Raw genomic sequence first — 20267 nt, 5'->3', positions numbered from 1 at the left:
GTTTAAAAAGCTTGTCTGCAGTTTCATTTATAAACTTGCTACATGTACAAGTTGTAAGAAATAGAGACATTCTGCTTATTAATGTTACCTTTCTCTTTTGGATATTGTATGCATTGCCTGAGCACATATGCTCCATAATGACTGCTAGTGTGGTGTTGTGGATAGAGTAGCCTTCCCCAACTTGATGTCCTCCAGATGTTTGGACTACAACTCCCATCATTCCTAAGCACTGGCCATGCTGGCTGGGCTGATGGGCTTTGTAGCCCAAAACAACTGAAGAGCAGGAGGTTGAGGATAGCTGGGGTAGAGTGTTGGATTAGAGCTATGGAGACCAGGTTGAAATGTTCACCAGGTATGAATCTCATTGGGTGTCCTTGGCCAGTCATTCTCTCAGCCTAACCTACCTCATTGTGAGGATAAAATGGGGTTGGGTGGGAAGAACCTGGTATACTGCCTTTGGAGGAAAAAAGAGGTGTAAATGTAATTAATAAAACAATAAAGTCTTTCATTTTAGATGGCACCAACCTCAGTTTGGAATCTCTTGTATGTGCGTGTGTGTAACTCTTTCGGAACAAAGTTGTCTCCCAAGTTGGCTATCCTTGCCTTTAGGGTCAATTAAGACTGCTTAAACTGGTGTGGTCCTACTGAAGCCACTATTACGATAATCTGTGAAGACTCCAACACACAACTTCATTTTCCAGTAGAACACAAAGACAGCATATTAAAATTTCAAGAAAAAGAAAAGACATTTGAAAACCAAACTGAATGCTATTTAAAACAAAACAAAAACCACCTTCTATGAAATATTATTTGCATTCTGAGAAGTTTCCTTAAAGCATAAACATTTCTAGATGGCACCTAATCCCAATGAATACTAAAGATTAAACAGCAAAGATTTCCAATGTGCCACCAAATCCTATTCAGAAGTTTCACTGTGTTTACTGAGATTCTGCATCCTGGTCCTTGGCTGCCAGTGCCATTGATACCCACCTGGCCACAGAAGAAATGGGCTTCTGACCTGCTACTGTAACAAGTGCTCCAAGCCAATTGCAGCAGCCTTGATGGATGTTGCAACATACATCTTGGAGTGGTCAGTGTAGGACAGGTGTTGTGCCATCAGCACAGGGCATTGCCCTGCAGTCATTGGCATGAGAGTGCTGCATGACCTCCAGGCAGGGCCTGCTCCAGAGAATGGTCAGGTCAGGCCCTGACTGAGGGCCCTTGCCTGAAGGGCCCCTCCTTAGGGTAGGAGGGTAGTGCTCCCGTTCCATGATCTGCGCCAGAGTAACATGCATGGTTTGCTAAGAGGCACAGCGGCTGCCAGGGGAGAGGATCTTCGCCATGTCTACGGCTATGAACTTCGGGACTAAAAGCTTCAAGCCGAGGCCACCAGACAAAGGCTCTTTCCCTTTGGATCATTTCGGTGAATGTACAGCATTCAAAGAAAAATTCATGAAGTGTCTGAAGGAAAATAGGTTTGAGAATGCTTTGTGCAGACAGGAATCAAAAGAATATTTAGAATGCAGAATGGAGAGGCAACTTATGTCCAAAGAACCGCTGGAAAAGTTGGGATTTAAAGACCTAATAGAAGAGAAATCAGAAACCCAACCTAAGACATTGTAATGAAGAGAAAGGAAAAGGGAGAAAATCCTGACCATCTCTTATGGAAAGCAGCAAATCTGCAGTAGTACATATTGTGCATTGTATATTTCAAATGTGATTGCAACATGAAGTGCGCCTTCAAAGAAAATGCTGTAACTGTTGGCCAAATAGAAGAGTTACAGTGCAAACCTATATGCTGTCTACTCAACAATAAGTCTCATTGAGTTTAATGGGGCTTACTCTCAAATAAGGGGATAGGATTACTGCAATCCTATCACCAATTTATTGGGAGTGAGCCCCAGTGAACTCGGTGAGAAGTACTTCTGAGTGGACATGTGCTGATACAAAACAAGCCTCCCCTCTGAATAATGAAGTTTTGTAGGAGATACAGTAAATGGTTTTCTTTAGGGGTTTGGGGTGTTAATGGTTACTTTTTTGTTTTTAAATAATTGTTTTATTATGTTCATAATGTTGAGAAGTTGTTTTTGGTTATTATATTTGTTATGTCACTGTTTTATTATTTTTTGTTATTAGGAAATTGTTTTTGCAATTGTTTTTGACATGTATTTTTGTTCACCTTGTTGTAAGCCGCCTTGAGCACAATTTTATGTGGAAAGGCGGCATACAAATAAAATGATGATGATGATGATGATCAGCTCCCGACCCTGCCACAGATTGCAGAGAGGGAGCTCCCAGGCAGCATACCCCCCAATACAGTTAGTGCAGGCTTCAATATGCTGCATGCCTCACTGACTTCTCCTGTCCCTGTCAATGATGTGTGCACTGCACAAGTATGCCTACCATCAACCAAGATGGCAACAGAGGCTTCCCTAAGGGCAGCGTGTACGTCATTCACAGGGATGGGAGAGGTAGGTGGAATACAGTGGCGGGTTTATTAGTCTCGCACCATCTGTGTGTGGGGGTTGGGCTATGGCACCACGGACCCGGGGCAGGCTGGTGCCCAAGGGCCCTTTCATACCTAGCACCAGCCCTGCCTCCAGGCGGGCTGTCACTAGAGTGGTGAGAGTTAGGATGTGTCAGCAGCACAACAGCATTTGTGGATCTGGTGCAAAATATCAAACCATTGCTTCTGGGAGGAAAAGCGTTAAATATGTCTGCATTAAAACTTCTTCAGAAAAGAAACAAAATAGCTATTTTGCATTTAAAAACACTGAAAATTTGAGACTTGGAAAAATTGTGGGCAGTATTCAACTAAAAAGGTGTGCTAGCGCAAGGGCTAGCACTGGCACAATGGGATTTCCCCCCCCTCCCCCCCCATGCATGCCCCGTGCCATCTCCACATCTGCTCTGGAGGGTTGGGGAAAAAACCAGAACAGATTGGGGGGCATGAGGGGAGAAGGGGAGAAAATTGTTCTGTTGCACAAGGTAAATCCTTGCATGGATGGAACAATCTGCTTAGCAACACATTGAATACAACCCTATGGTTACAAAAAAAAAAAATCAAAGCTGGAAATAGTTACCAAAATATGGATTTATAATTCTAAATACTACCATAAAATAACGTTTTGCTGGTACAACCTGCTATTTATGTATTTTAAATACATGAATATTTTTGCAGCCGAAGCAATATGCCGTTCACTAATCTCAGTTTATTAAATTTCACTTACTTGCAGGGTAAATGGTACAGTTCAGATAAATATATTCAACATCTAAAATAATCTGCTTGAAGGACTTCTCAAAAAATGATTAGTTTATAAACTTTGCAACTATAAAATGGTTACCAAAGGGTATGTTCTCCTTAACGGCAGTATCCTAAAACAGAAGAAGAAGAAGAAAAGTTAAAATTTCTGAGGCAGCATGTTAACATAACAATATGGTACTAGATGCTTGCAGTCACCTCATTATGTGAATGTAGGCTGACGTATCAGCTTACTATCTTACCATAGTAAGGTACATTACCAGTGACCACTCCTCCTTGGTCTCAAATCAGGGTTGCCAAGTCTCAATGCTGCAGTGACAGCATTCCCTTTCTGTGTAACTCTTAAAGATACACTTGCCCAGTCATGCTCAGTCTAGATTGCAAATCTAGCCCCCTTTGGCTCCCTGGCCCACAGCTCCCAGCCCTCCAATCCTTCCCTGCCAGTCTTATATGCCAGTTGTGTGCAGCAGGCACTCCTGCCCCTGTGCACTATGTGAGGTCCTTGGCTTCTCTTTTCTTCAGTTCTGTGTCTCCAGGGTCATTCCTAGGACCTAAAGCACTCAGGGAACAGGCCCATGACACAAGTTTGCATATGAAGGTGGCAAGTGGTTGGGGTCTCACAGCACTGCACTTTGCAATGTACCCAGCTACAGTATAAGCAGGGCTTGGAGCAAAATTCATCCCACTCCACCGGGTCACCCCCAACAATGTCCCTGCATGTCTCCATTACCAGTTGTTTCTTCAGGCCCTGGCTTTTTAGCTCATTGCCAAGTTAGTTCCGCTTCCTTCCCTGAATCTCCTTTTGGCCAGCGTCCCTAGCAATCCTGTTTCTAAAGTCCTTCCTCCTCTTTATCATCACCTTCCTCTCAGGTTCCCATTTCTCAGTCCACTGCTCAGTCCCATTCACTCTGGACTCCCAGTCCCCTTAACTTCCCTGCCTCTTGGGATGTCTTCCTAGTCCTCAGCCAGCTCTGCACAGCTATTCCTATGTAAGTATCACTTGTGTGAGGTTTCAGTCCTGGCCAAAACAACAACTTTCTCTTCCCCAAAGAATCCGATAGCTCTAAGCAGCAGGAAGTGTTTGACTATTCCCTGTCATCACACCTGTTCAACCACTTGGTTTTATAGGCTCCACCAGCGCAAGCTCAATACAGTATACATAGAAACAACACAGAATAATGTAACATATTGAACTTCTCACCCCACCAAAGATTTCTATGAAACTTTGCCAAACTATTATTCATAAAGTAATGTTACCATTAGTCTCAATGGCAGGAATGGAAAACCTATGGCCCTTCAAATGTTGTTGGACTCCCAAATCCCATCAGTCCCATCCAGCATGGGCAATGGTCAAGGATGACAATGGGAGTTGTAGTCCAGCAACATATATTGGGCCACTGACTCCCCATTCTAGCTCTACAACATCTAATCCCTATGAATATACACTTCATAGTGTATCATAGTGTATTGCATTTAAGGGAAAGAAGAGCAATAATTATTTTACATATTTCCCAGTGCCTGATTTATGAAGCATTCAATATTTTTAAATAATTAGCTGCACTGAAACAGTAATCACAATTTTCTTGGCATGTGCATGCATTTATATCTGTTGTTTCTGACTCGTGAGTTCAATAAGGTTTTTTTTTTTTTAAAGGACCTTTTTTGTGTTCAGAAGAGATGTACAAGAGACAGGACAACTGAAATAATGTGACCCAGGACTTCTCAGGTTTACAGCATCTCAGCACATGTGTACCTTTATGCATATTGGGCTGAGCAATGGGCATGGTCTGATGCATGATGCAACAACCTTGCTGAAGCTATGCAGGGCTAGGTCTGATCAGTATGTCAATGAGAGAGTACACAAGAGCTCTCTGTACTAAATCTTGAGTTCCATTGTGGAAGACAGGCAGAATATAAACGTAGTAATAAATATATAGCCTGCTTACTGATTTTCAGGCTTTTATGTGGAATACACACAGATATGGATTCACTACAATGGGGAGTGCTGAATGATCTTAACAGGATTTCCTGTATTGTGCCAGAAATCAGTGTTCTATGATGTTTTGAAGATGAATATCAAGTATTTCTATATTAAACCCTTGTTGTTACTCCATTATGGATTAGAGTACATACACAAAATTTTAAAGCTCTGGAATGTTTCCTTTGATCTGTGAACCTCACAAAGTTTGGGGTGTGCTAGCTAGCCATCATTCCTAAAGCATCAGCTACAGTAGGCCCTGCTCCTAAACTTTATTAAGTCATTTTGAAGACTTGAGGAACAGGGAACCTATAGCCAAGGAGTCAGCCAGATGCAGGCAGGGGCTGGGGAGACTTGTAGCTTTCATTAAACAATTTCTCACTGTAGGAAAAACAATTTCATAGCAGCACAAGAATTACCATCTGCCCTTTCTCCTACCCATGCTTGTATAAAATTCTACTGAAACATTTCTTACCATTATGAACAATAACCCTGTATTGTCGTTCTAAGCAGAGTTCTGTCTGCTTTTGCCTGACAATTCTTTGTGCTTCTGGAGATAGTCCATTTGGGTCCCGAGAGAACACAAAGGAGTAGCCATCAGTACAAGTGCCATCCTCCTCATTCACCTGACGGCAGGAGTAATGCAGGGCATATGTGTCATAATCTGTGGCCACTACCCAATGATCATCATCTAGGAGAAACCATAAATAAATTACAAAAACTCAGTACCATTATCCTACCACTAGGCACTTTGAATGCTGTTTCACACATTTAATTTCCCTGAAGGATAAATCTCTGTGTATTTGATGCGTGGTGGAAAAATTGCCCCAGTGCCGTTCAGACAATACATATAGATATATTAAAACTATACAAATAAATAAGACAATATACTTTACATTTTCAAAAACAGACTTAAAACATCTAAGGTGCATGCCTAAATAAATATATGTGAATCAGCTCTAACACATGGTGGTCACATTCACACCATACATTTAAAGCACTCATACCACTTTAACAGTCATCATGGCTTCGCCTAAAGGACCATGGGAATTGCCATTTGCTAAAGGTGCTGAGAGTTGTTAGGATGCCCTTAACAAACAAGAGTTCTCAGCATTCTTTGAGGAAAGCCATGCTTGTTAAAGTGGTATAAGAGTGCTTTATAGAATCAAAGAATAGTAGAGTTGGAAGGGGCCTATAAGGCCATCAAGTCCAACCCCCTACGCAATGCAGGAATCCAAATCAAAGCATCCCCGACAGATGCCTGTCCAGCTGCCTCTTGAATGCCTCCAGTGTCGGAGAGCCCACTGCCTCTCTAGGTAACTTGTTCCATTGGCGTATGGCTCTAACAGTTAGGAAGTTTTTCCTGATGTCCAGTCGAAATCTGGCTTCCTGCAACTTGAGCCTATTATTCCGTGGCCTGCACTCTGGGACGATCGGGAAGAGATCCCAGCCCTGCTCTGTGTGACAACCTTTCATGTACTTGAAGAGTGCTATCATATCTCCCCTCAGTCTTGTCTTCTCCAGGCTAAACGTGCCCAGTTCTTTCAGTCTCTCCTCACAGGGCTTGGTTTCCAGTCCCCTGATCATCCTTGTTGCCCTCCTCTGAACCTGTTCCAGTTTGTCTGCATCCTTCTTGAAGTGCGGAGACCAGAACTGGACGCAGTATTCAAGATGAGGCCTAGCCAGTTCTGAATAGAGGGGAACTAATACTTTACACGATTTGAAAACGATACTTCTGTTAATGCACCCTAATATAGCATTTGCCTTTTTTGCAGCAACATCACACTGTTGGCTCATATTCAGCTTGTGATCAACGACAATTCCAAGATCCTTCTCACATGTCGTATTGCTCAGCGAAGTATCCCCCATCTCATAACTGTGCATTTCGTTTCTTTTTCCTAAGTGTAGAACTTTGCATTTATCCCTATTGAATTGCATTCTGTTGTTTTCAGCCCAATGCTCCAGCCTATCAAGGTCCCTTTGAACTTTGTTTCTGTCTTCCATGGTATTAGCTATGCCCCCCAATTTTGTATCATCTGTAAATTTGATAAGCATGCTCTGTACCTCCTCATCCAAGTTGTTAATATAAATGTTGAAGAGCACTGGGCCCAGGACTGAGCCCTGTGGTACCCCACTTGTTACTTCTGCCCAGTTTGAGGGGGAACCATTGATAAGCACTCTTTGAGTACGATTCTGGAGCCAACCTTGGATCCACCTGACAGTTGTTCCATCCAGCCCACATTTAGCTAGCTTGCTAATCAGAATATCATGGGGCACTTTGTCAAAAGCTTTGCTGAAGTCGAGATATATTATGTCCACAGCATTCCCACAGTCTGCAAGGGAGGTTACTCAATTAAAATGTATGGTGGATGTGACTTAACCCTTTCCAATATGAAGATTAATCTTATCAAGATAAAGAAGAATCAGTATGAAAATACAAATGTAAAGTATGTATGCAAATGTAAAGTATACATGTAAAGTATGTATTGCTATCCTGAGCAACTTTGAGAGGAAGAATGGGATACAAATGTAAGAAAGAAATAATTAACGGGAATGAATCTGGGTTTAGTAACAAATGTATTATAGTGTTATAGGATTTTGGGAGGGGAGGAGAATAGCTCGAAGGATGCCAACAAGGGAGAGGGCCTTCTCAGCGGTGGCCCCCCAATTATGGAATGATGCTTGTGACGAGGTGCGCCTGGCGCCAACACTGTTATCTTTCCTGCGCCAGGTCAAGACTTTCCTCTTCTCCCAGGCATTTTAGCATGTGTTTTTAAATTGCTTTTTAAAAATGTGTTTTTAAATTTGTATATTTGTTTTTAATGTTTTTAATTGTTGTAAACCACCCAGAGAGCTTCAGCTATGGGGTGGTATACAAATGCAATAAATAAATAAATAAATGAATATTTGTTATACCCTCCAAGCCTGTGGTTTTACATCTGAAAGATGGAATTCTGTAGAAAAAGAAACTGCTAAAATGGTCAAACTAATTTCTTTGTCATGTTTGTTAAGTACCTCTTGACATGATTAAAGAGTACAGGGGTCTGGTTGCCACAGAACTACTAGCTGGAGTTGCTGCCAGAAAGTGGGCTAAAGGGGGCAAACATCCCCCCTTTACCTGACTGGAGATGATGCCATTGGTAAGAGAATAATAGACCAGGCACCAGTCTTGGACTGCGCTAGGAAGATACATGGAGGCCTGCCTGGTTCTCCGTGCTGAAATCAAAGACGCTACAGTCTCCAGTGGCCTTCATTCTAAGGAAACCAAACCAAACGTATGTGCTGCTACTCCTGAATTCTCTTACCACTCGGAGATAGGGGTGAACAATATACATAATTAAGCTCACTGTTTAGTGGTTTGCCAATCCATAATGTTCTGTGATCCACAAAGAAACAAACACTGACAGTGCTCAATGTTCAAGGTTTTCAAAAGGTCAGAGTTTCTTCTGTCAGGGCGACTTCAGACTATCAGTATTTTGTGGAAGGGATTCAGGAATATACTGGGAAATGAGGTTTGTGAAATTAAAATGAGTTAAAGTGCTCTGTTGCCAGAGCACAACAAATCCCCCCCACAAAAAAACTGACTTTTTGTGGTTAGGAAGGTGACAGGAAAATAAATTGAAAAGAATGGCATGAACAAATGATTAATGGGAAGAGCTGTATAAACACTACACAAGCATATCAGGAGGATGCTTGTTGCATAAATTCCCTACAAAAAAATCAGAATGAGCGCTCAATAAAGACTGGATATAATATAACCTCCACATAAGCTTTGTTCAAGCAAATCAGGATGAATGCCTATAAATAGGTGATCAGGAGGAACCCTCACAGAGTCATCCTACAGAACCAGCATTTGAAAACAAAAGGAATGCACCAAATTCAGTATTTCACATGATGACATAGATAAGGACGGTGGCCTTTTGGACTCTTGAGTCCTCAGGAAGCTGCATATTTTGATTTTGTGGCAGGGCAAAGGTACAATACTAGCTGAAGGTTGAAGAATGGGGTGGGGGAAATTGCTTCCCTCAAAGATATCTGTGACAAATTCTAGAGTGACTTTGCTGTAGCAAAAAAAAAAGTTTTGGGGCTCCTATAACTAATCCTAACAAATTTATTGTGACATAAACTTTCATGGGTCACAGCCCAGTTTGTCAGATCTGATGTGGGATCTTGCCCATTAACTTTTGAGTCCAATAAACTAGGTAGTCTTTAAGTTGCCACAAGACACTGAAGCTACCTGTGAAGTTGCTCCACAAGCAAGCACTTTTGCTATACAACTGTCATAACCAGAGCTTGGAAAAGTAACTTGAACTACAACTCCCATCAGCCCAATCCAGTGGCCATGCTGGCTGGGGCTGATGGGAGTTGTAGTTTTAAAAAGTAACTTCCAAGCTCTGATCATAACAGGAAAATCTGGAAACCTTTCACTCCTTTTCAATAGACTTGTTTTGTCTACAGTCAAGACAGGAAGAATTTGCAACCAGTTTTCAGATGGTTCTACATCTCCAGGTACTATTAAAAAAAAGAATGCTTAGTTAAATGATCCTTTTGATGGTGATGTATCCCTAGGGTAGCCAGTTATGCATTGCTAAAAAAGAGAATTTGCATAACAAAAAGAGGACACCCATTTGCATAACATGTTCATATGTGCAAATTTAGACTATAATGTAAATGGAAATCAATACATCTCATCATAGTAGGGAAGATACCAGGTAGGGATGGGAGAGAAATTCAATTATGTTCACATTTAAAGAGGAATCTATCAAATTTGTACTTTCTGAAACAATATGAGAACTGAAACACAGCTATCCTTCAAAATTTGCATTTATCTAAATTTTACGATGCAGTTCTTCAATCAAAGAATGTTTACAAAAATGCACATATTAGGGGGAAATGTGCATAAAAATGAATATATTAGTGAAAACAACATACAAAAATGTATTATATTAGGAGAAATTGCTTGCAAAATTCTGTACACTACTCAAAATTGCATACAAAATGTGTTTTGTAGGAGAAATTTGCCCTTAATGCTGAAGAATTTTCATTAGGACTTTTTTAAAAAAAATAACAAATTACTGTAGAAATATGGAGAACATAATTTAAAATTGGGGAAATTAGAAAACCAAAATTGAGAGATCTTTCCACCCCTAATACCAGGTGATTTCTATGCCTGCTCAGTCAGGTGCTAATAACTGTTGATGGGCAACTTCAAGGCTCTCTCTTTCTCCTTTTTTATAGTTCCTTATCTTTAGACTAGATTTGAACTGGACAGCCCTCAAACAGACACATTCAAACAAAAGACTGGCTTTTGACAGCCCTTCAACGTAGAAGACTGTCCTCTAAAGAACTGCACCTGGCCACCCTGTGCATCCCTACAACTGATCAACATTTGCTGGACAATTATTATACTCTAAATGTCTGTCAGAGAGGCCCTCCTTGGTTGACTTTCCATTTGAGTGAAAGAAAGCATGACAAATCAGCAGGGTTCCACCCAGTCTTATATCTGTCTTTGGAAGTACATATTTTTATAGTTTTTAAGTGCAGTAGGAGCACCACAAAGTAAGATAAACAGCAACCAGAAGACTCTTTGCAAGCACTAGATCCTTCTTGCACAGCAAAATTTGACAAAGTCAAAAGTGATGGAAGTTCTGCTATCTATATGGAAGAAAATTCCGAAGGAAGAAGACTGGACCCAGAATTAATATGCCTATAGTGCTGATGCAAATTTGCTTATGCTGGCTTTACACATAGAATAAGCTGCCACTTCAGATTCTAATATCAGTTTTGAATGCTACCATTAGGGGTGGCAGAATCACTCTTATTTCTGGTTCATGTCAATTTTGCATGTGTTTATTCATAACTCTATCCTGTTCCTTTTCCATGTCAATCTGCAGATTTTTTTTAAGCCTGCATTAAAATATAATAAAATATGTATTTAATACATATTTTATCTCATTGTATGAATTTCTCAACATATTTTATCAGAAAATACATGCTTTTTATGCATTTTGGTACATTCTTCGAGCAGACAACTGTATCACAAAATCTGGAGAAATGCAAAAATGAAAAGGATAATTATATTTTGATCTGTAAATTAGTGCTGGAGGTGCAAATTAGGTCAGTTCACGCAAAAATACAGACCAGGCAAAGTTCTCCTTCATCCCTAGGTCCCAGACATAAAAACTCCTTGCAAATAGAAAATTAGCACATCAGGGATAAAGTTTCTAATCCAGCACTTTCCTGCTATGCTGGTTTTTATCTACAGAAAGTTTTAACACAGGGGAGCATTCAAAACAGAGCCCCTTGCAGTATGAAGAAACACACTGACTTCATTTTACCACCTCAACATTTTGCTACCTCATTCAGATGCACCTGTAGGCCAGTCTTAATTGCTGACGAACTCTCCAATCAAGCCAAGAAAGAGAAAGTTCAGGCAGCCATAACATTTGATCTCTAGAAAATTCAAATTATGCTAGCAAACAGTAAAATACCTATGAATATAATGGGGGGGGGGGAATAAGTGCACATCTTTTGACATAAATTACATTGTCCTTATGATATATTTGAGACTGCAGTCCTATATCTATTTCACTGGGAGTAAACCCCATTGAATTCAAGGGAACTTATATCTGAAGTAACATATACAGACATATTTATATACCACCGGTCATGTAAAACATATCCAGGTGGTGCACAAACATCAACAATACAAACATACAACAAACTAAAAACAAAATAATATAACAGTCAGCAGTCAAAAGGCTTAAAATCATAATGGCTCGCATCATAAGCCATCAAATGCAGAGGTTAATAAAAAAAGGATTCAAGAACTGAAAAGATTGCACCATTAGTTCTTTTTCTATTTTTTATTAAAAGGGTACTCACATCCCTTCTGGAGATAGGATGCCAAACCCCAGTATTTCATCTTCAACTTGGCGGGATCCTTCGTCTCTGTGAAGGAGCCAATCATGTCCGCACATATGTTCCAGTTACTGAAAAGAGGGATTGGTAGATATAAAGTCAGCCTTGGAAATCTGAACATAGGGGTGCACTTGTGCTTGCAAAGGGAAGAAAGGGGGTTGGAGCCTGTAGGGAAACAGCAGAAAAAGAAGCAGACTCACTTCATGAGCTCCACTCTGCCCCTGGCGGTAGCAGTCATCTTCCCATTCTCATCAATAAAAAAATGGGCTACCACATTGTCCTGCAGAAACAGTCCCTCAGGGTCTTTTTTGGCCATCGCATACCAGACTCCAGCATACTGGGGAAGGAGGAGAAAAGCTCTTATCAGAACTGCTTAGAGAAGCAGGTTAGGGGGTGCAATATAAGTAAAGGAAATGCAAATTGAACTGGCTTCAGGGGTGGTCCTATCATTAGGCAGAGAGAGACAACTGCCTCAGGCTGCAGACACTGTGGGTTGGTGGGGGGTAGAGCTGACAACACCTTTGGCCATTCACCCTGAGCCTGACATTCCCCTTTGATGGAGACTGGAGCTCTGTGTGCCACATAGCCTGCCATGCACCCCCTAAACTAGCCTGCTGCTCTCAGGTTTAGACAAGAATGATATCCTGTTACGAGGACTGAAGTGAAATTCACCTGCCAATCCAGTCAGCTTCTGTACATAGAATGGGGGCACCACCTTGTCCTTCACTGCAGGCAGGAAAAACATCATATCCCCCCTAAATTAACCTGCTGCCTTCATTTATAGAGGAGGAAGCTACCCCATTGCCAGGGCTGAAGTAAAATTCAGCTGCCAATTTAGTCAACTTTGGTACATAGTATGAGGGGCACCATTGTCCACCTCAGGCAGCAAATGTCTTGGGACTGGACCTGACTGATTATGATGGCAGCTGCTAATCTGTCCTGATTATAACATGTGCGAGCTGCCACCACAAAATTAGCGAACTGACATTAGAAACAAATGGGTTTTTTTAAAAACATCTCAACTGAAACAACTCTGAGGAATTTCAGTAAGGTTAGCAAAATTATCTGGATTTTCAGGAAATTTTGCCCAGAGTGAAATTTGGCCTGAACTTGTCAGAAAAAACATTCAAGAAATTCTGAGGAAAACCAACAGTTTTGATAAAAATGAGAGGAAAAATTTAAGATGCTGGGAAAAATTTGCACAATCTTAAAAGGAAGACTCAGTTGCATAAAATAAATACCCAAAGCTAATTATTTTATTTAACATTATGTAGACTTCCATAGTATAACTTAACTCACAGGTTTAGAGCCCTGAGTTCTGTAGTTGAGACCTGAGTTCTGTATTTCTTAGAGAGTTCCTTTCCCCACAGGAAAAAAACTTGCCTCCTACAGGTCATTTGGCCCCCAGGCCTGAGGTTCCTCATCTCTATTTTATACTGTATTTTAAATCATCAACATCATCATAATGATCGCTTTGTGATCCGCCCACAGAACGTCTGTTATGAGGTGATGATATAAATGTAGTAAACAAATTAAATAAATTTAGGTTGCAGTCCTCTACCAACTTACCTAGGAGTAAGTCCCAATGAACTTAATGGGATTTCCTTCTGATCAGACATTTATAGGATTGCAGTTAGGGATGTTTTGCTCTGACTGATGATGATAACATGGAGCACAGTTTTTATGGTGTTGTATGCAACCAGTGTCCCTCTGCTGATGGAAGGATCTTCATCCACTGGAGCTTTCCATCAGCAGAACAGGGATTGAGGCAATCTTCTGCAATTTGTACTACCTCAACTGCCCTGCACCATCTCCCATGCTGTTCTGAAGGAGCGAATGGGGGGGGGGCATTGAGAGCTGCAGAGGGTGTGGGAATCTGTAAATATCATCTTGATCCCTGTTCTGCTGATGGAAGGCTCTGTTAGGTCAAGAAGCCTTCCATCAGCAGAGGGAACACAAACTAGAAACAGTCCTGAATATTTTGGAAATATGGATGATGAAGATTTGGATAATGAAAACTGGATAATGAGCGATGTCAAGAAAATTTGTTCAGTCAATAAATTTCTCAGGTTGTAGAATCATAGAACAGTAGTGTTGGAAGGGGCCTATAAAGCCATCAAGTCCAACCCCCTGCTCTATGCAGGAATCCAAATCAAAGCATTCCCGACAGATAGCTATCCAGCTGCCTCTTGAATGCCTCCAGTGTCGGAGAGCCCACTACCTCTCTAGGTAATTGGTCCCATTGTCGTATGGCTCTAACAGGAAGTTTTTCCTGATGTTCAATTGAAATCTAGCTTCCTGCAACTTGAGCCTATTATTCTGTGTCCTGCACTCTGGGACGGTCAAGAAGAGATCCCAGCCCTCCTCTGTGTGACAACCTTTCATGTATTTGACGAGCACTATCAGATCTCCCCTCAGTCTTCTCTTCTCAAGGCTAAACATGCCCAATTCTTTCAGTCTCTCCTCATAGGGCTTGGTTTCCAGTCCCGTGATCATTCTTGTTGCCCTCCTCTGAACCTGTTCCAGTTTGTCTGCCTCCTTCTTGAAGTGTGGGGACCAGAACTGGATGCAGTACTCAAGATGAGCCTAACCAGTGCTGAATAGAGGGGAACCAATACTTCACGTGATTTGGAAACTATACTTCTGTTAATGCAGCCTATTATTGTCAATAATAGAACTTGAGATACATCCGTTTCAACTGGTACCAGCCTACCAGACTGAATATCTCTAAATGTACTTGCTATTTGACAGAACAGCATATACCATGGAGGAAGGAGGAAATTTAGCTAAAATTGAGTTATTGGGTATTAGAAATTAAGCTATAATGCAGTCAAATCAAAATACAGACTTCTGCAAGAAATTGACACTGCTATCCTTTTCGGAATTTGTTTTGGAATGTAGTTAATTAAAGCCAGTAACTTTCCTTCCAGATTTTTGTAAATAGCTTTACCAAACAGCACTTTTTTTTTTGGCAGGGCTTTAACTGCTACAAACCTTACTTGCACGACAAAAACTATGAATCTTAGTGTTGGAGAGAGGGGCAGAGGTGGACTATTATGCCTCATGCATAGGGTTACCATCATTTTGTCATTTCAAAAAGAGTACATTTGGCTTTGATAAGTGAAAAGTAAGAGTATGCTGTTGCACCATCTCAAAAAGAGTATATGTACTCTTAAAAGAGTATGGTTGGTAACCCTACATGCAGTATAAATACCTATATTATATTGGACAGGTCCCTGCCCCAAGGAGCTTACAATCTAAAATTTGACAACAGAAACAACAGAGAAAAGGAAAGGAAAAGAAAGGAGACAGAGTTAATCAGGGAAACAATATGTGATTGTTATGCATGTTTAAACATAGTTACAGGCTCAGACAAGGGAGGGCACTAACATGGAAACTAGCATGCTGTGCCAATGGCTTCAAGAAAAGATTATGTGCAGGGATTTGAAGTAAGAGAGGTGACATCACACAGGCATTCTGGTAGGCAGTTTCAAGCATATGGGACAACAAGGAAGAAAGGGCAGAGTCTTTTGAGGAAGCAGGAAATCTTTGGATAGCAGAGAGTAGTGGAGCTGAAGAAGATAAATCCTGCTGAACAGGGTGAATAGTAACAGACATTGTCAATGGATAAGGAAAGCATACTGGGAGAGCAGGGCTTGGGAGAAAAGACTATATGTCTAGTCTTTGACATACTGAGTTTGAAACAACCAAGTATCTAAGCAGAGATATCAGAGAGACAGGATTGGAGTGAGGGGACAATTCAGGGGTACAGAAATAACTGGGTGTCATCATCTACATATAAGCAGCAATAAAAGAAATAATGTTGTGTTAGCATTCACATGGGCATCAGACCCAGTCGCAACCACCATATGACTTGCAGAAGGACTCTTGTAATCCATAAGATATATTTCAGACTAAATGTTTCCTCCTGAATGTTTAAAACAAGCAACATCTAGGTTGTTTTTTTAGTACAACTGCTTTAAGATTCAGCACTAGTCAGGCAGACACCAGGAAAGGCAGGAAACAGGAATCAAAATAATATTTCTGTATTCTCCAATATATGAGATAATAAATGCTGTTGCCTAGCTTTATAGTCTGAACTTTGATGTTCTTAGACAATACACTGTGCTGATCTGGCCACTTAAGAGAGGGGGTTGTGTGTGTGAAATCATACATTAATAAATCTAAGCATCAGTAGTGTAGTGACAAATTCAGAAGTGCAGGGTCCCTTCATGACAGTCACACCACAGTCTCTCACAGCCATGCCCCCTTTTCTATCTTCCCTTGTATCCCTTGCTTCTCCTATCATCTTGTGAGTCCACATTCCACTACAACAGACTTCCCAAGGAACCAATCAGCATGAAAGAGAAGGCTGTGTGTTAGCTACTGAGAAGAGTCTTCCCAGTGGCTGACTCACCTCCTTTCACTCTGATTGGTTTTAGTCAGCACAAAAGGACAAGGACTCTTCTCAGTGGCTATCACACTCCCTTTTCATGCTATTTAGCTCATACATAGGGACCTGGCTGGGACCCTGCTTCCAAAAAAGTAAAAGGTCTATGATCCCCTGCAACCTCAAACAATTACACCCCTGCTAAACATAATCCCAAGTCTTTGCTTAAACAAGAATCCCACTCTGATGAGTTTCCTTCTCTCCTCGACTCCAGCGTAGAAGAACTGAAGCCCCTTTCTCTGTATTTATGTATCTATTGTTCAGACTCAGGTTTGGTGTTGGGATTTGGATGACTCATCAGAGTGTGCTGTAATTTAAGTAACTCTGCCCTGATTATACTATTTAAGAGACTGGAATTCAAACAAAGAAAATTAATTAATTAATTAATTAAATTAATTTATTAGATTTATTAGTCGCCCATCTGGCTGGTTGTCCAGCCACTCTGGGCAACGTGCAAAACAGAACATACAAAAACATCAGGACATTAAAATCTAAACAATAAAATAGAACCTAATTCTGTTCTTGTCCAGAGCCTCCTTACCCTTGCCCGACAACGACAGAGTAGAATCGGTAATGGTGTTAGTGGTGGGCGGCGATGATATACGGGCTGGGGGCAGGGCCGGATTAAACTGAGGAGGGCCCCTAGGCTGATTGGCGTTTGGGGCCCTCTTCTCCCTACCTTTCCACTTGTTTTCACGCAGGTTTGCCATCAATCAAGATGGGGGCCGAGGTTTCCCTAAGGGCCTGAAGCCTCTGCCGCCATCTTGGTTGATGGCAGCAATGCGCGAGTGTAGCATGCATGCGTGCCATCAACCAAGATGGCGGCAGAGGCTTCAGCCCCTTAGGGAAACCTCGGCCGCCATCTTGATTGATGGCAAACTGCAAAAAATAGCAGAGAAAAAGGTAAGTGAAGCGGGAGGATGGCGGGCGGTTCGGAAGCTCTTATCCCGCAATAATTTTTTTTAGCTTATGCACGGGCCCCCAAGAGCTCTGGGCCCCTAGGCTTCAGCCTACTAAGCCTAATGGATAATCCAGCCCTGGCTGGGGGCCAGAATGGCAGCTCCCGGCAGTTCTTCCTGCTCCACAACGCCAACGGGGACTGCACTGGGCTTGACTGTCCGCCCTCCTTGCCTCTCTTTAAACCTCTTACTCTCAACTGCTTATGACTCTCTCCTCAATTACAGCCAAGGAGTGGGAAAGAAGAAAAGACAGGTTGAGAACACCTACTCGGTACTTGTCAAAGTTTTCCTGGACTTTGAAGTTGCTCACTCGGCAGTCACGTTGCGCTTGGCATCTGCTGTCCAACAATGCCAGGGCTACCAACGACAGCCAGATGATGACTCCCCTTGTGTAAGCCATCTTCCCTTTCTGCACCTGCAATAAATATAACATGTAAACCCCTAGATTCTCATAGAGAAGAAAGGAAGATGCCTTCCAACACCCCCTAAAGGAAAGGATGAATGAATAGTAGATTCTTTGGGTAAAGCTGGGGGGGGGGTCATAAAGACCATCACCAAAGTCATAAAACCCCTATAAAAAGAGCCATCTGCATGCAGGGTAGGACAGGGCCTTCCTGGCTTTCGTTCAGCAATAAAAGAACCATAATCACCACAGGGAGTGGGATTCAAAAACCACTGTAGAGGATACGTCTGTCTGTCAAGGAGCAGAGTAGATCCAAACTGCCAAACTCTACTATGTATGGGAGGGAAGGCTGGATACATGTTTTATAGCTCTGCACAGAGAGGAGGGGTGAGCAGTTCTTTTGTAAACCCAGCAGGCAAAAGATAAATATTGTTAGGGGGAGGCGATAAGAGACAGGAAAGCTTGATCAATTCCAGCTGCTGGTCAAGCTCTTCTCACAACAAAGCTCTTGCATAACTCTGTAGCAGGAGGCCAAGGGAGCTGCAGTGATCTTTGATCCTGGCCGCTGGCTATGCAGGTGGTGTCGCAAGCACATGATACACCCTGAGTTTTAGAGCAGACTATGCCTCTCTAGTTTGGAAGAAAAAGACAAAAAAAAAAAAACACCAAGGAGGCAGAGGAGAGGAGACACAGCAAGATCAGTTTGAGGCTCCTAGAGGGGGAGATAATAACAAGATATCTTTCTGTGGGGATTTTTTTATATATGTGTGCATGTTCTTCTTGCTACTACACAAATACTTAGTGCCCATATTGTTGAGGCAGGAGATTACTGGCACTATACAAACACAAACGTCTGTGTTTGGACGATCATCTTAAACTATGGTTTAGTAAACCATAATTTGTAAATCATCGTTTAGCATTACATGGGGACCAGACTTACAAGTTTGACTTACAAGTTTGGATGGTTTGTGGTTAATAAACCATAGTTAAGCCACTGGGATGGGTTTGGATAATAAATTTAATTTATAAACCATGACTTAGTGTAATGTCCAAACCAGGACTTATGGCAGCAAATTATTTGCTAGTTTAACATGATTGATTCTATTAATCACAATGGATTTTCTGAGAGTTTTTAACCTAGGTGTGATATGAAGAAGTCCGCCTACATGAAAGTAGATAGACATTCTTGTCAGTAACAGAGATCACACTATTGTTTATAATGCTGCAGTACTTGTGTATTTGGTTATGAAGAGCATGTTTTTAAATAACCTGTGCTATCTGTTGTACAATGGTACTCCATAATAGCTTTTAATAAATAAAATACACACACAAAGGGGTTTACTCGAGCCCCCTCCACATGTTGCATTTTTACAGAGAGGGGACAATAGGACTGCACCTCCCACCTCTCATCAATCGATGTGCTAGCTCCTCTCTCCAGTTGCTCAACATTAGGTGTCAGTGTGAATTGTTCTTTCCATTGGCTCCTCCACCTGAGTTGAAACACTGATTAGCTAGGTTCCTACTCCTATGCACATAGACATGTGTATATTTATATGTATGTAAGCCCCCTTTTTACACTGGTACAGAATTCACAGCAGCCTGGCTAGCAGATGTGTCAGCATTCAGGGGATGTGGCTAGCAGGCACAACTTCTGCTTGCTAACATGTTGGCGAAGTCATTTGTTTGAATAGCTCCATAATTTTTGCACCTAATGGTATACTGTATGTGCCTTGCTACACCGAGGTTGCATCCCATCAGCTGTGGAGTAATATGCGCACCATCCCTGAGAAGGTTTTTAACAGTCTTTCACATCTAGCCACAGTACTGTAGCCAGGGCTACACATACAGAAGAATGAGGTAGCAATGTGTTAGGACAGTTCTGATGTGGTAAAATGACTATATCATCTCATCCTGGTGAGGGATCACATAGGACAGGAAGGTTTTGTTTTTAAATTGCTGTGTTACACATCTGAGGAAAGTAATGCTAGTTATCAGGCCTTATTGTGTACTGCTTTCAAGGTACTAGTCACAGCATTCACTTTGAGAACCAATGTTATAGAGATCAAGGAGCACCATCAGGACATTGTTTTTGCTCTTGACTTCCAGACACAGGCAGAATATAATAAAGTGTGATACAAATATACATGATGATCATGGCCATGGGGTACAGAGACATGGAGTTGTATCCAACGTAGTAACAAGCAGTTTGTTCTGTCAGCTCAAGGATTTCTCCTTGCACAATGGAATGAACTCTCTCTCTTCCCCCCATGTACTCCCTAAATCTGTTCTAGGGG

The 20267-nt window shown here is 41.6% G+C and overlaps 1 protein-coding gene across 1 annotated transcript; it reads right to left on the bottom strand.

The window, feature by feature from the left end:
- Window positions 1-3192: 3192 nt before the first annotated feature.
- Window positions 3193-18331, bottom strand: RBP4 (retinol binding protein 4). Its single transcript, XM_061635515.1, has 6 exons — window positions 18221-18331; window positions 17839-17985; window positions 12362-12498; window positions 12126-12232; window positions 5716-5931; window positions 3193-3375 (listed from the first exon to the last, which is right to left on the bottom strand). Exons 2-6 carry the CDS (start codon window positions 17968-17970, stop codon window positions 3362-3364), a joined length of 606 nt encoding a protein of 201 aa, XP_061491499.1. The 5' UTR covers window positions 17971-17985; window positions 18221-18331; the 3' UTR covers window positions 3193-3361.
- Window positions 18332-20267: the final 1936 nt, after the last annotated feature.

Source organism: Rhineura floridana, chromosome 7, assembly GCF_030035675.1.
Source record: "Rhineura floridana isolate rRhiFlo1 chromosome 7, rRhiFlo1.hap2, whole genome shotgun sequence".
In the NCBI taxonomy this organism is placed as follows: domain Eukaryota; kingdom Metazoa; phylum Chordata; class Lepidosauria; order Squamata; family Rhineuridae; genus Rhineura; species Rhineura floridana.
The sequence above is the reverse complement of the archived record's forward strand: the minus strand, read 5'-3'. Positions and strand labels throughout refer to the sequence as shown.

Bases quoted from the DNA above. Each gene is read 5' to 3' on its own strand.
- RBP4 (XM_061635515.1), bottom strand. From the start codon at position 17,970: ATGGCTTACACAAGGGGAGTCATCATCTGGCTGTCGTTGGTAGCCCTG. The intron at 12,499-17,838 runs GTAGGTGTTCTC...CTCCTTCCCCAG, and splicing joins AAAACTTTGACAAGTACCGA to TATGCTGGAGTCTGGTATGC. The intron at 12,233-12,361 runs GTGAGTCTGCTT...CCCTCTTTTCAG, and splicing joins GGCAGAGTGGAGCTCATGAA to TAACTGGAACATATGTGCGG.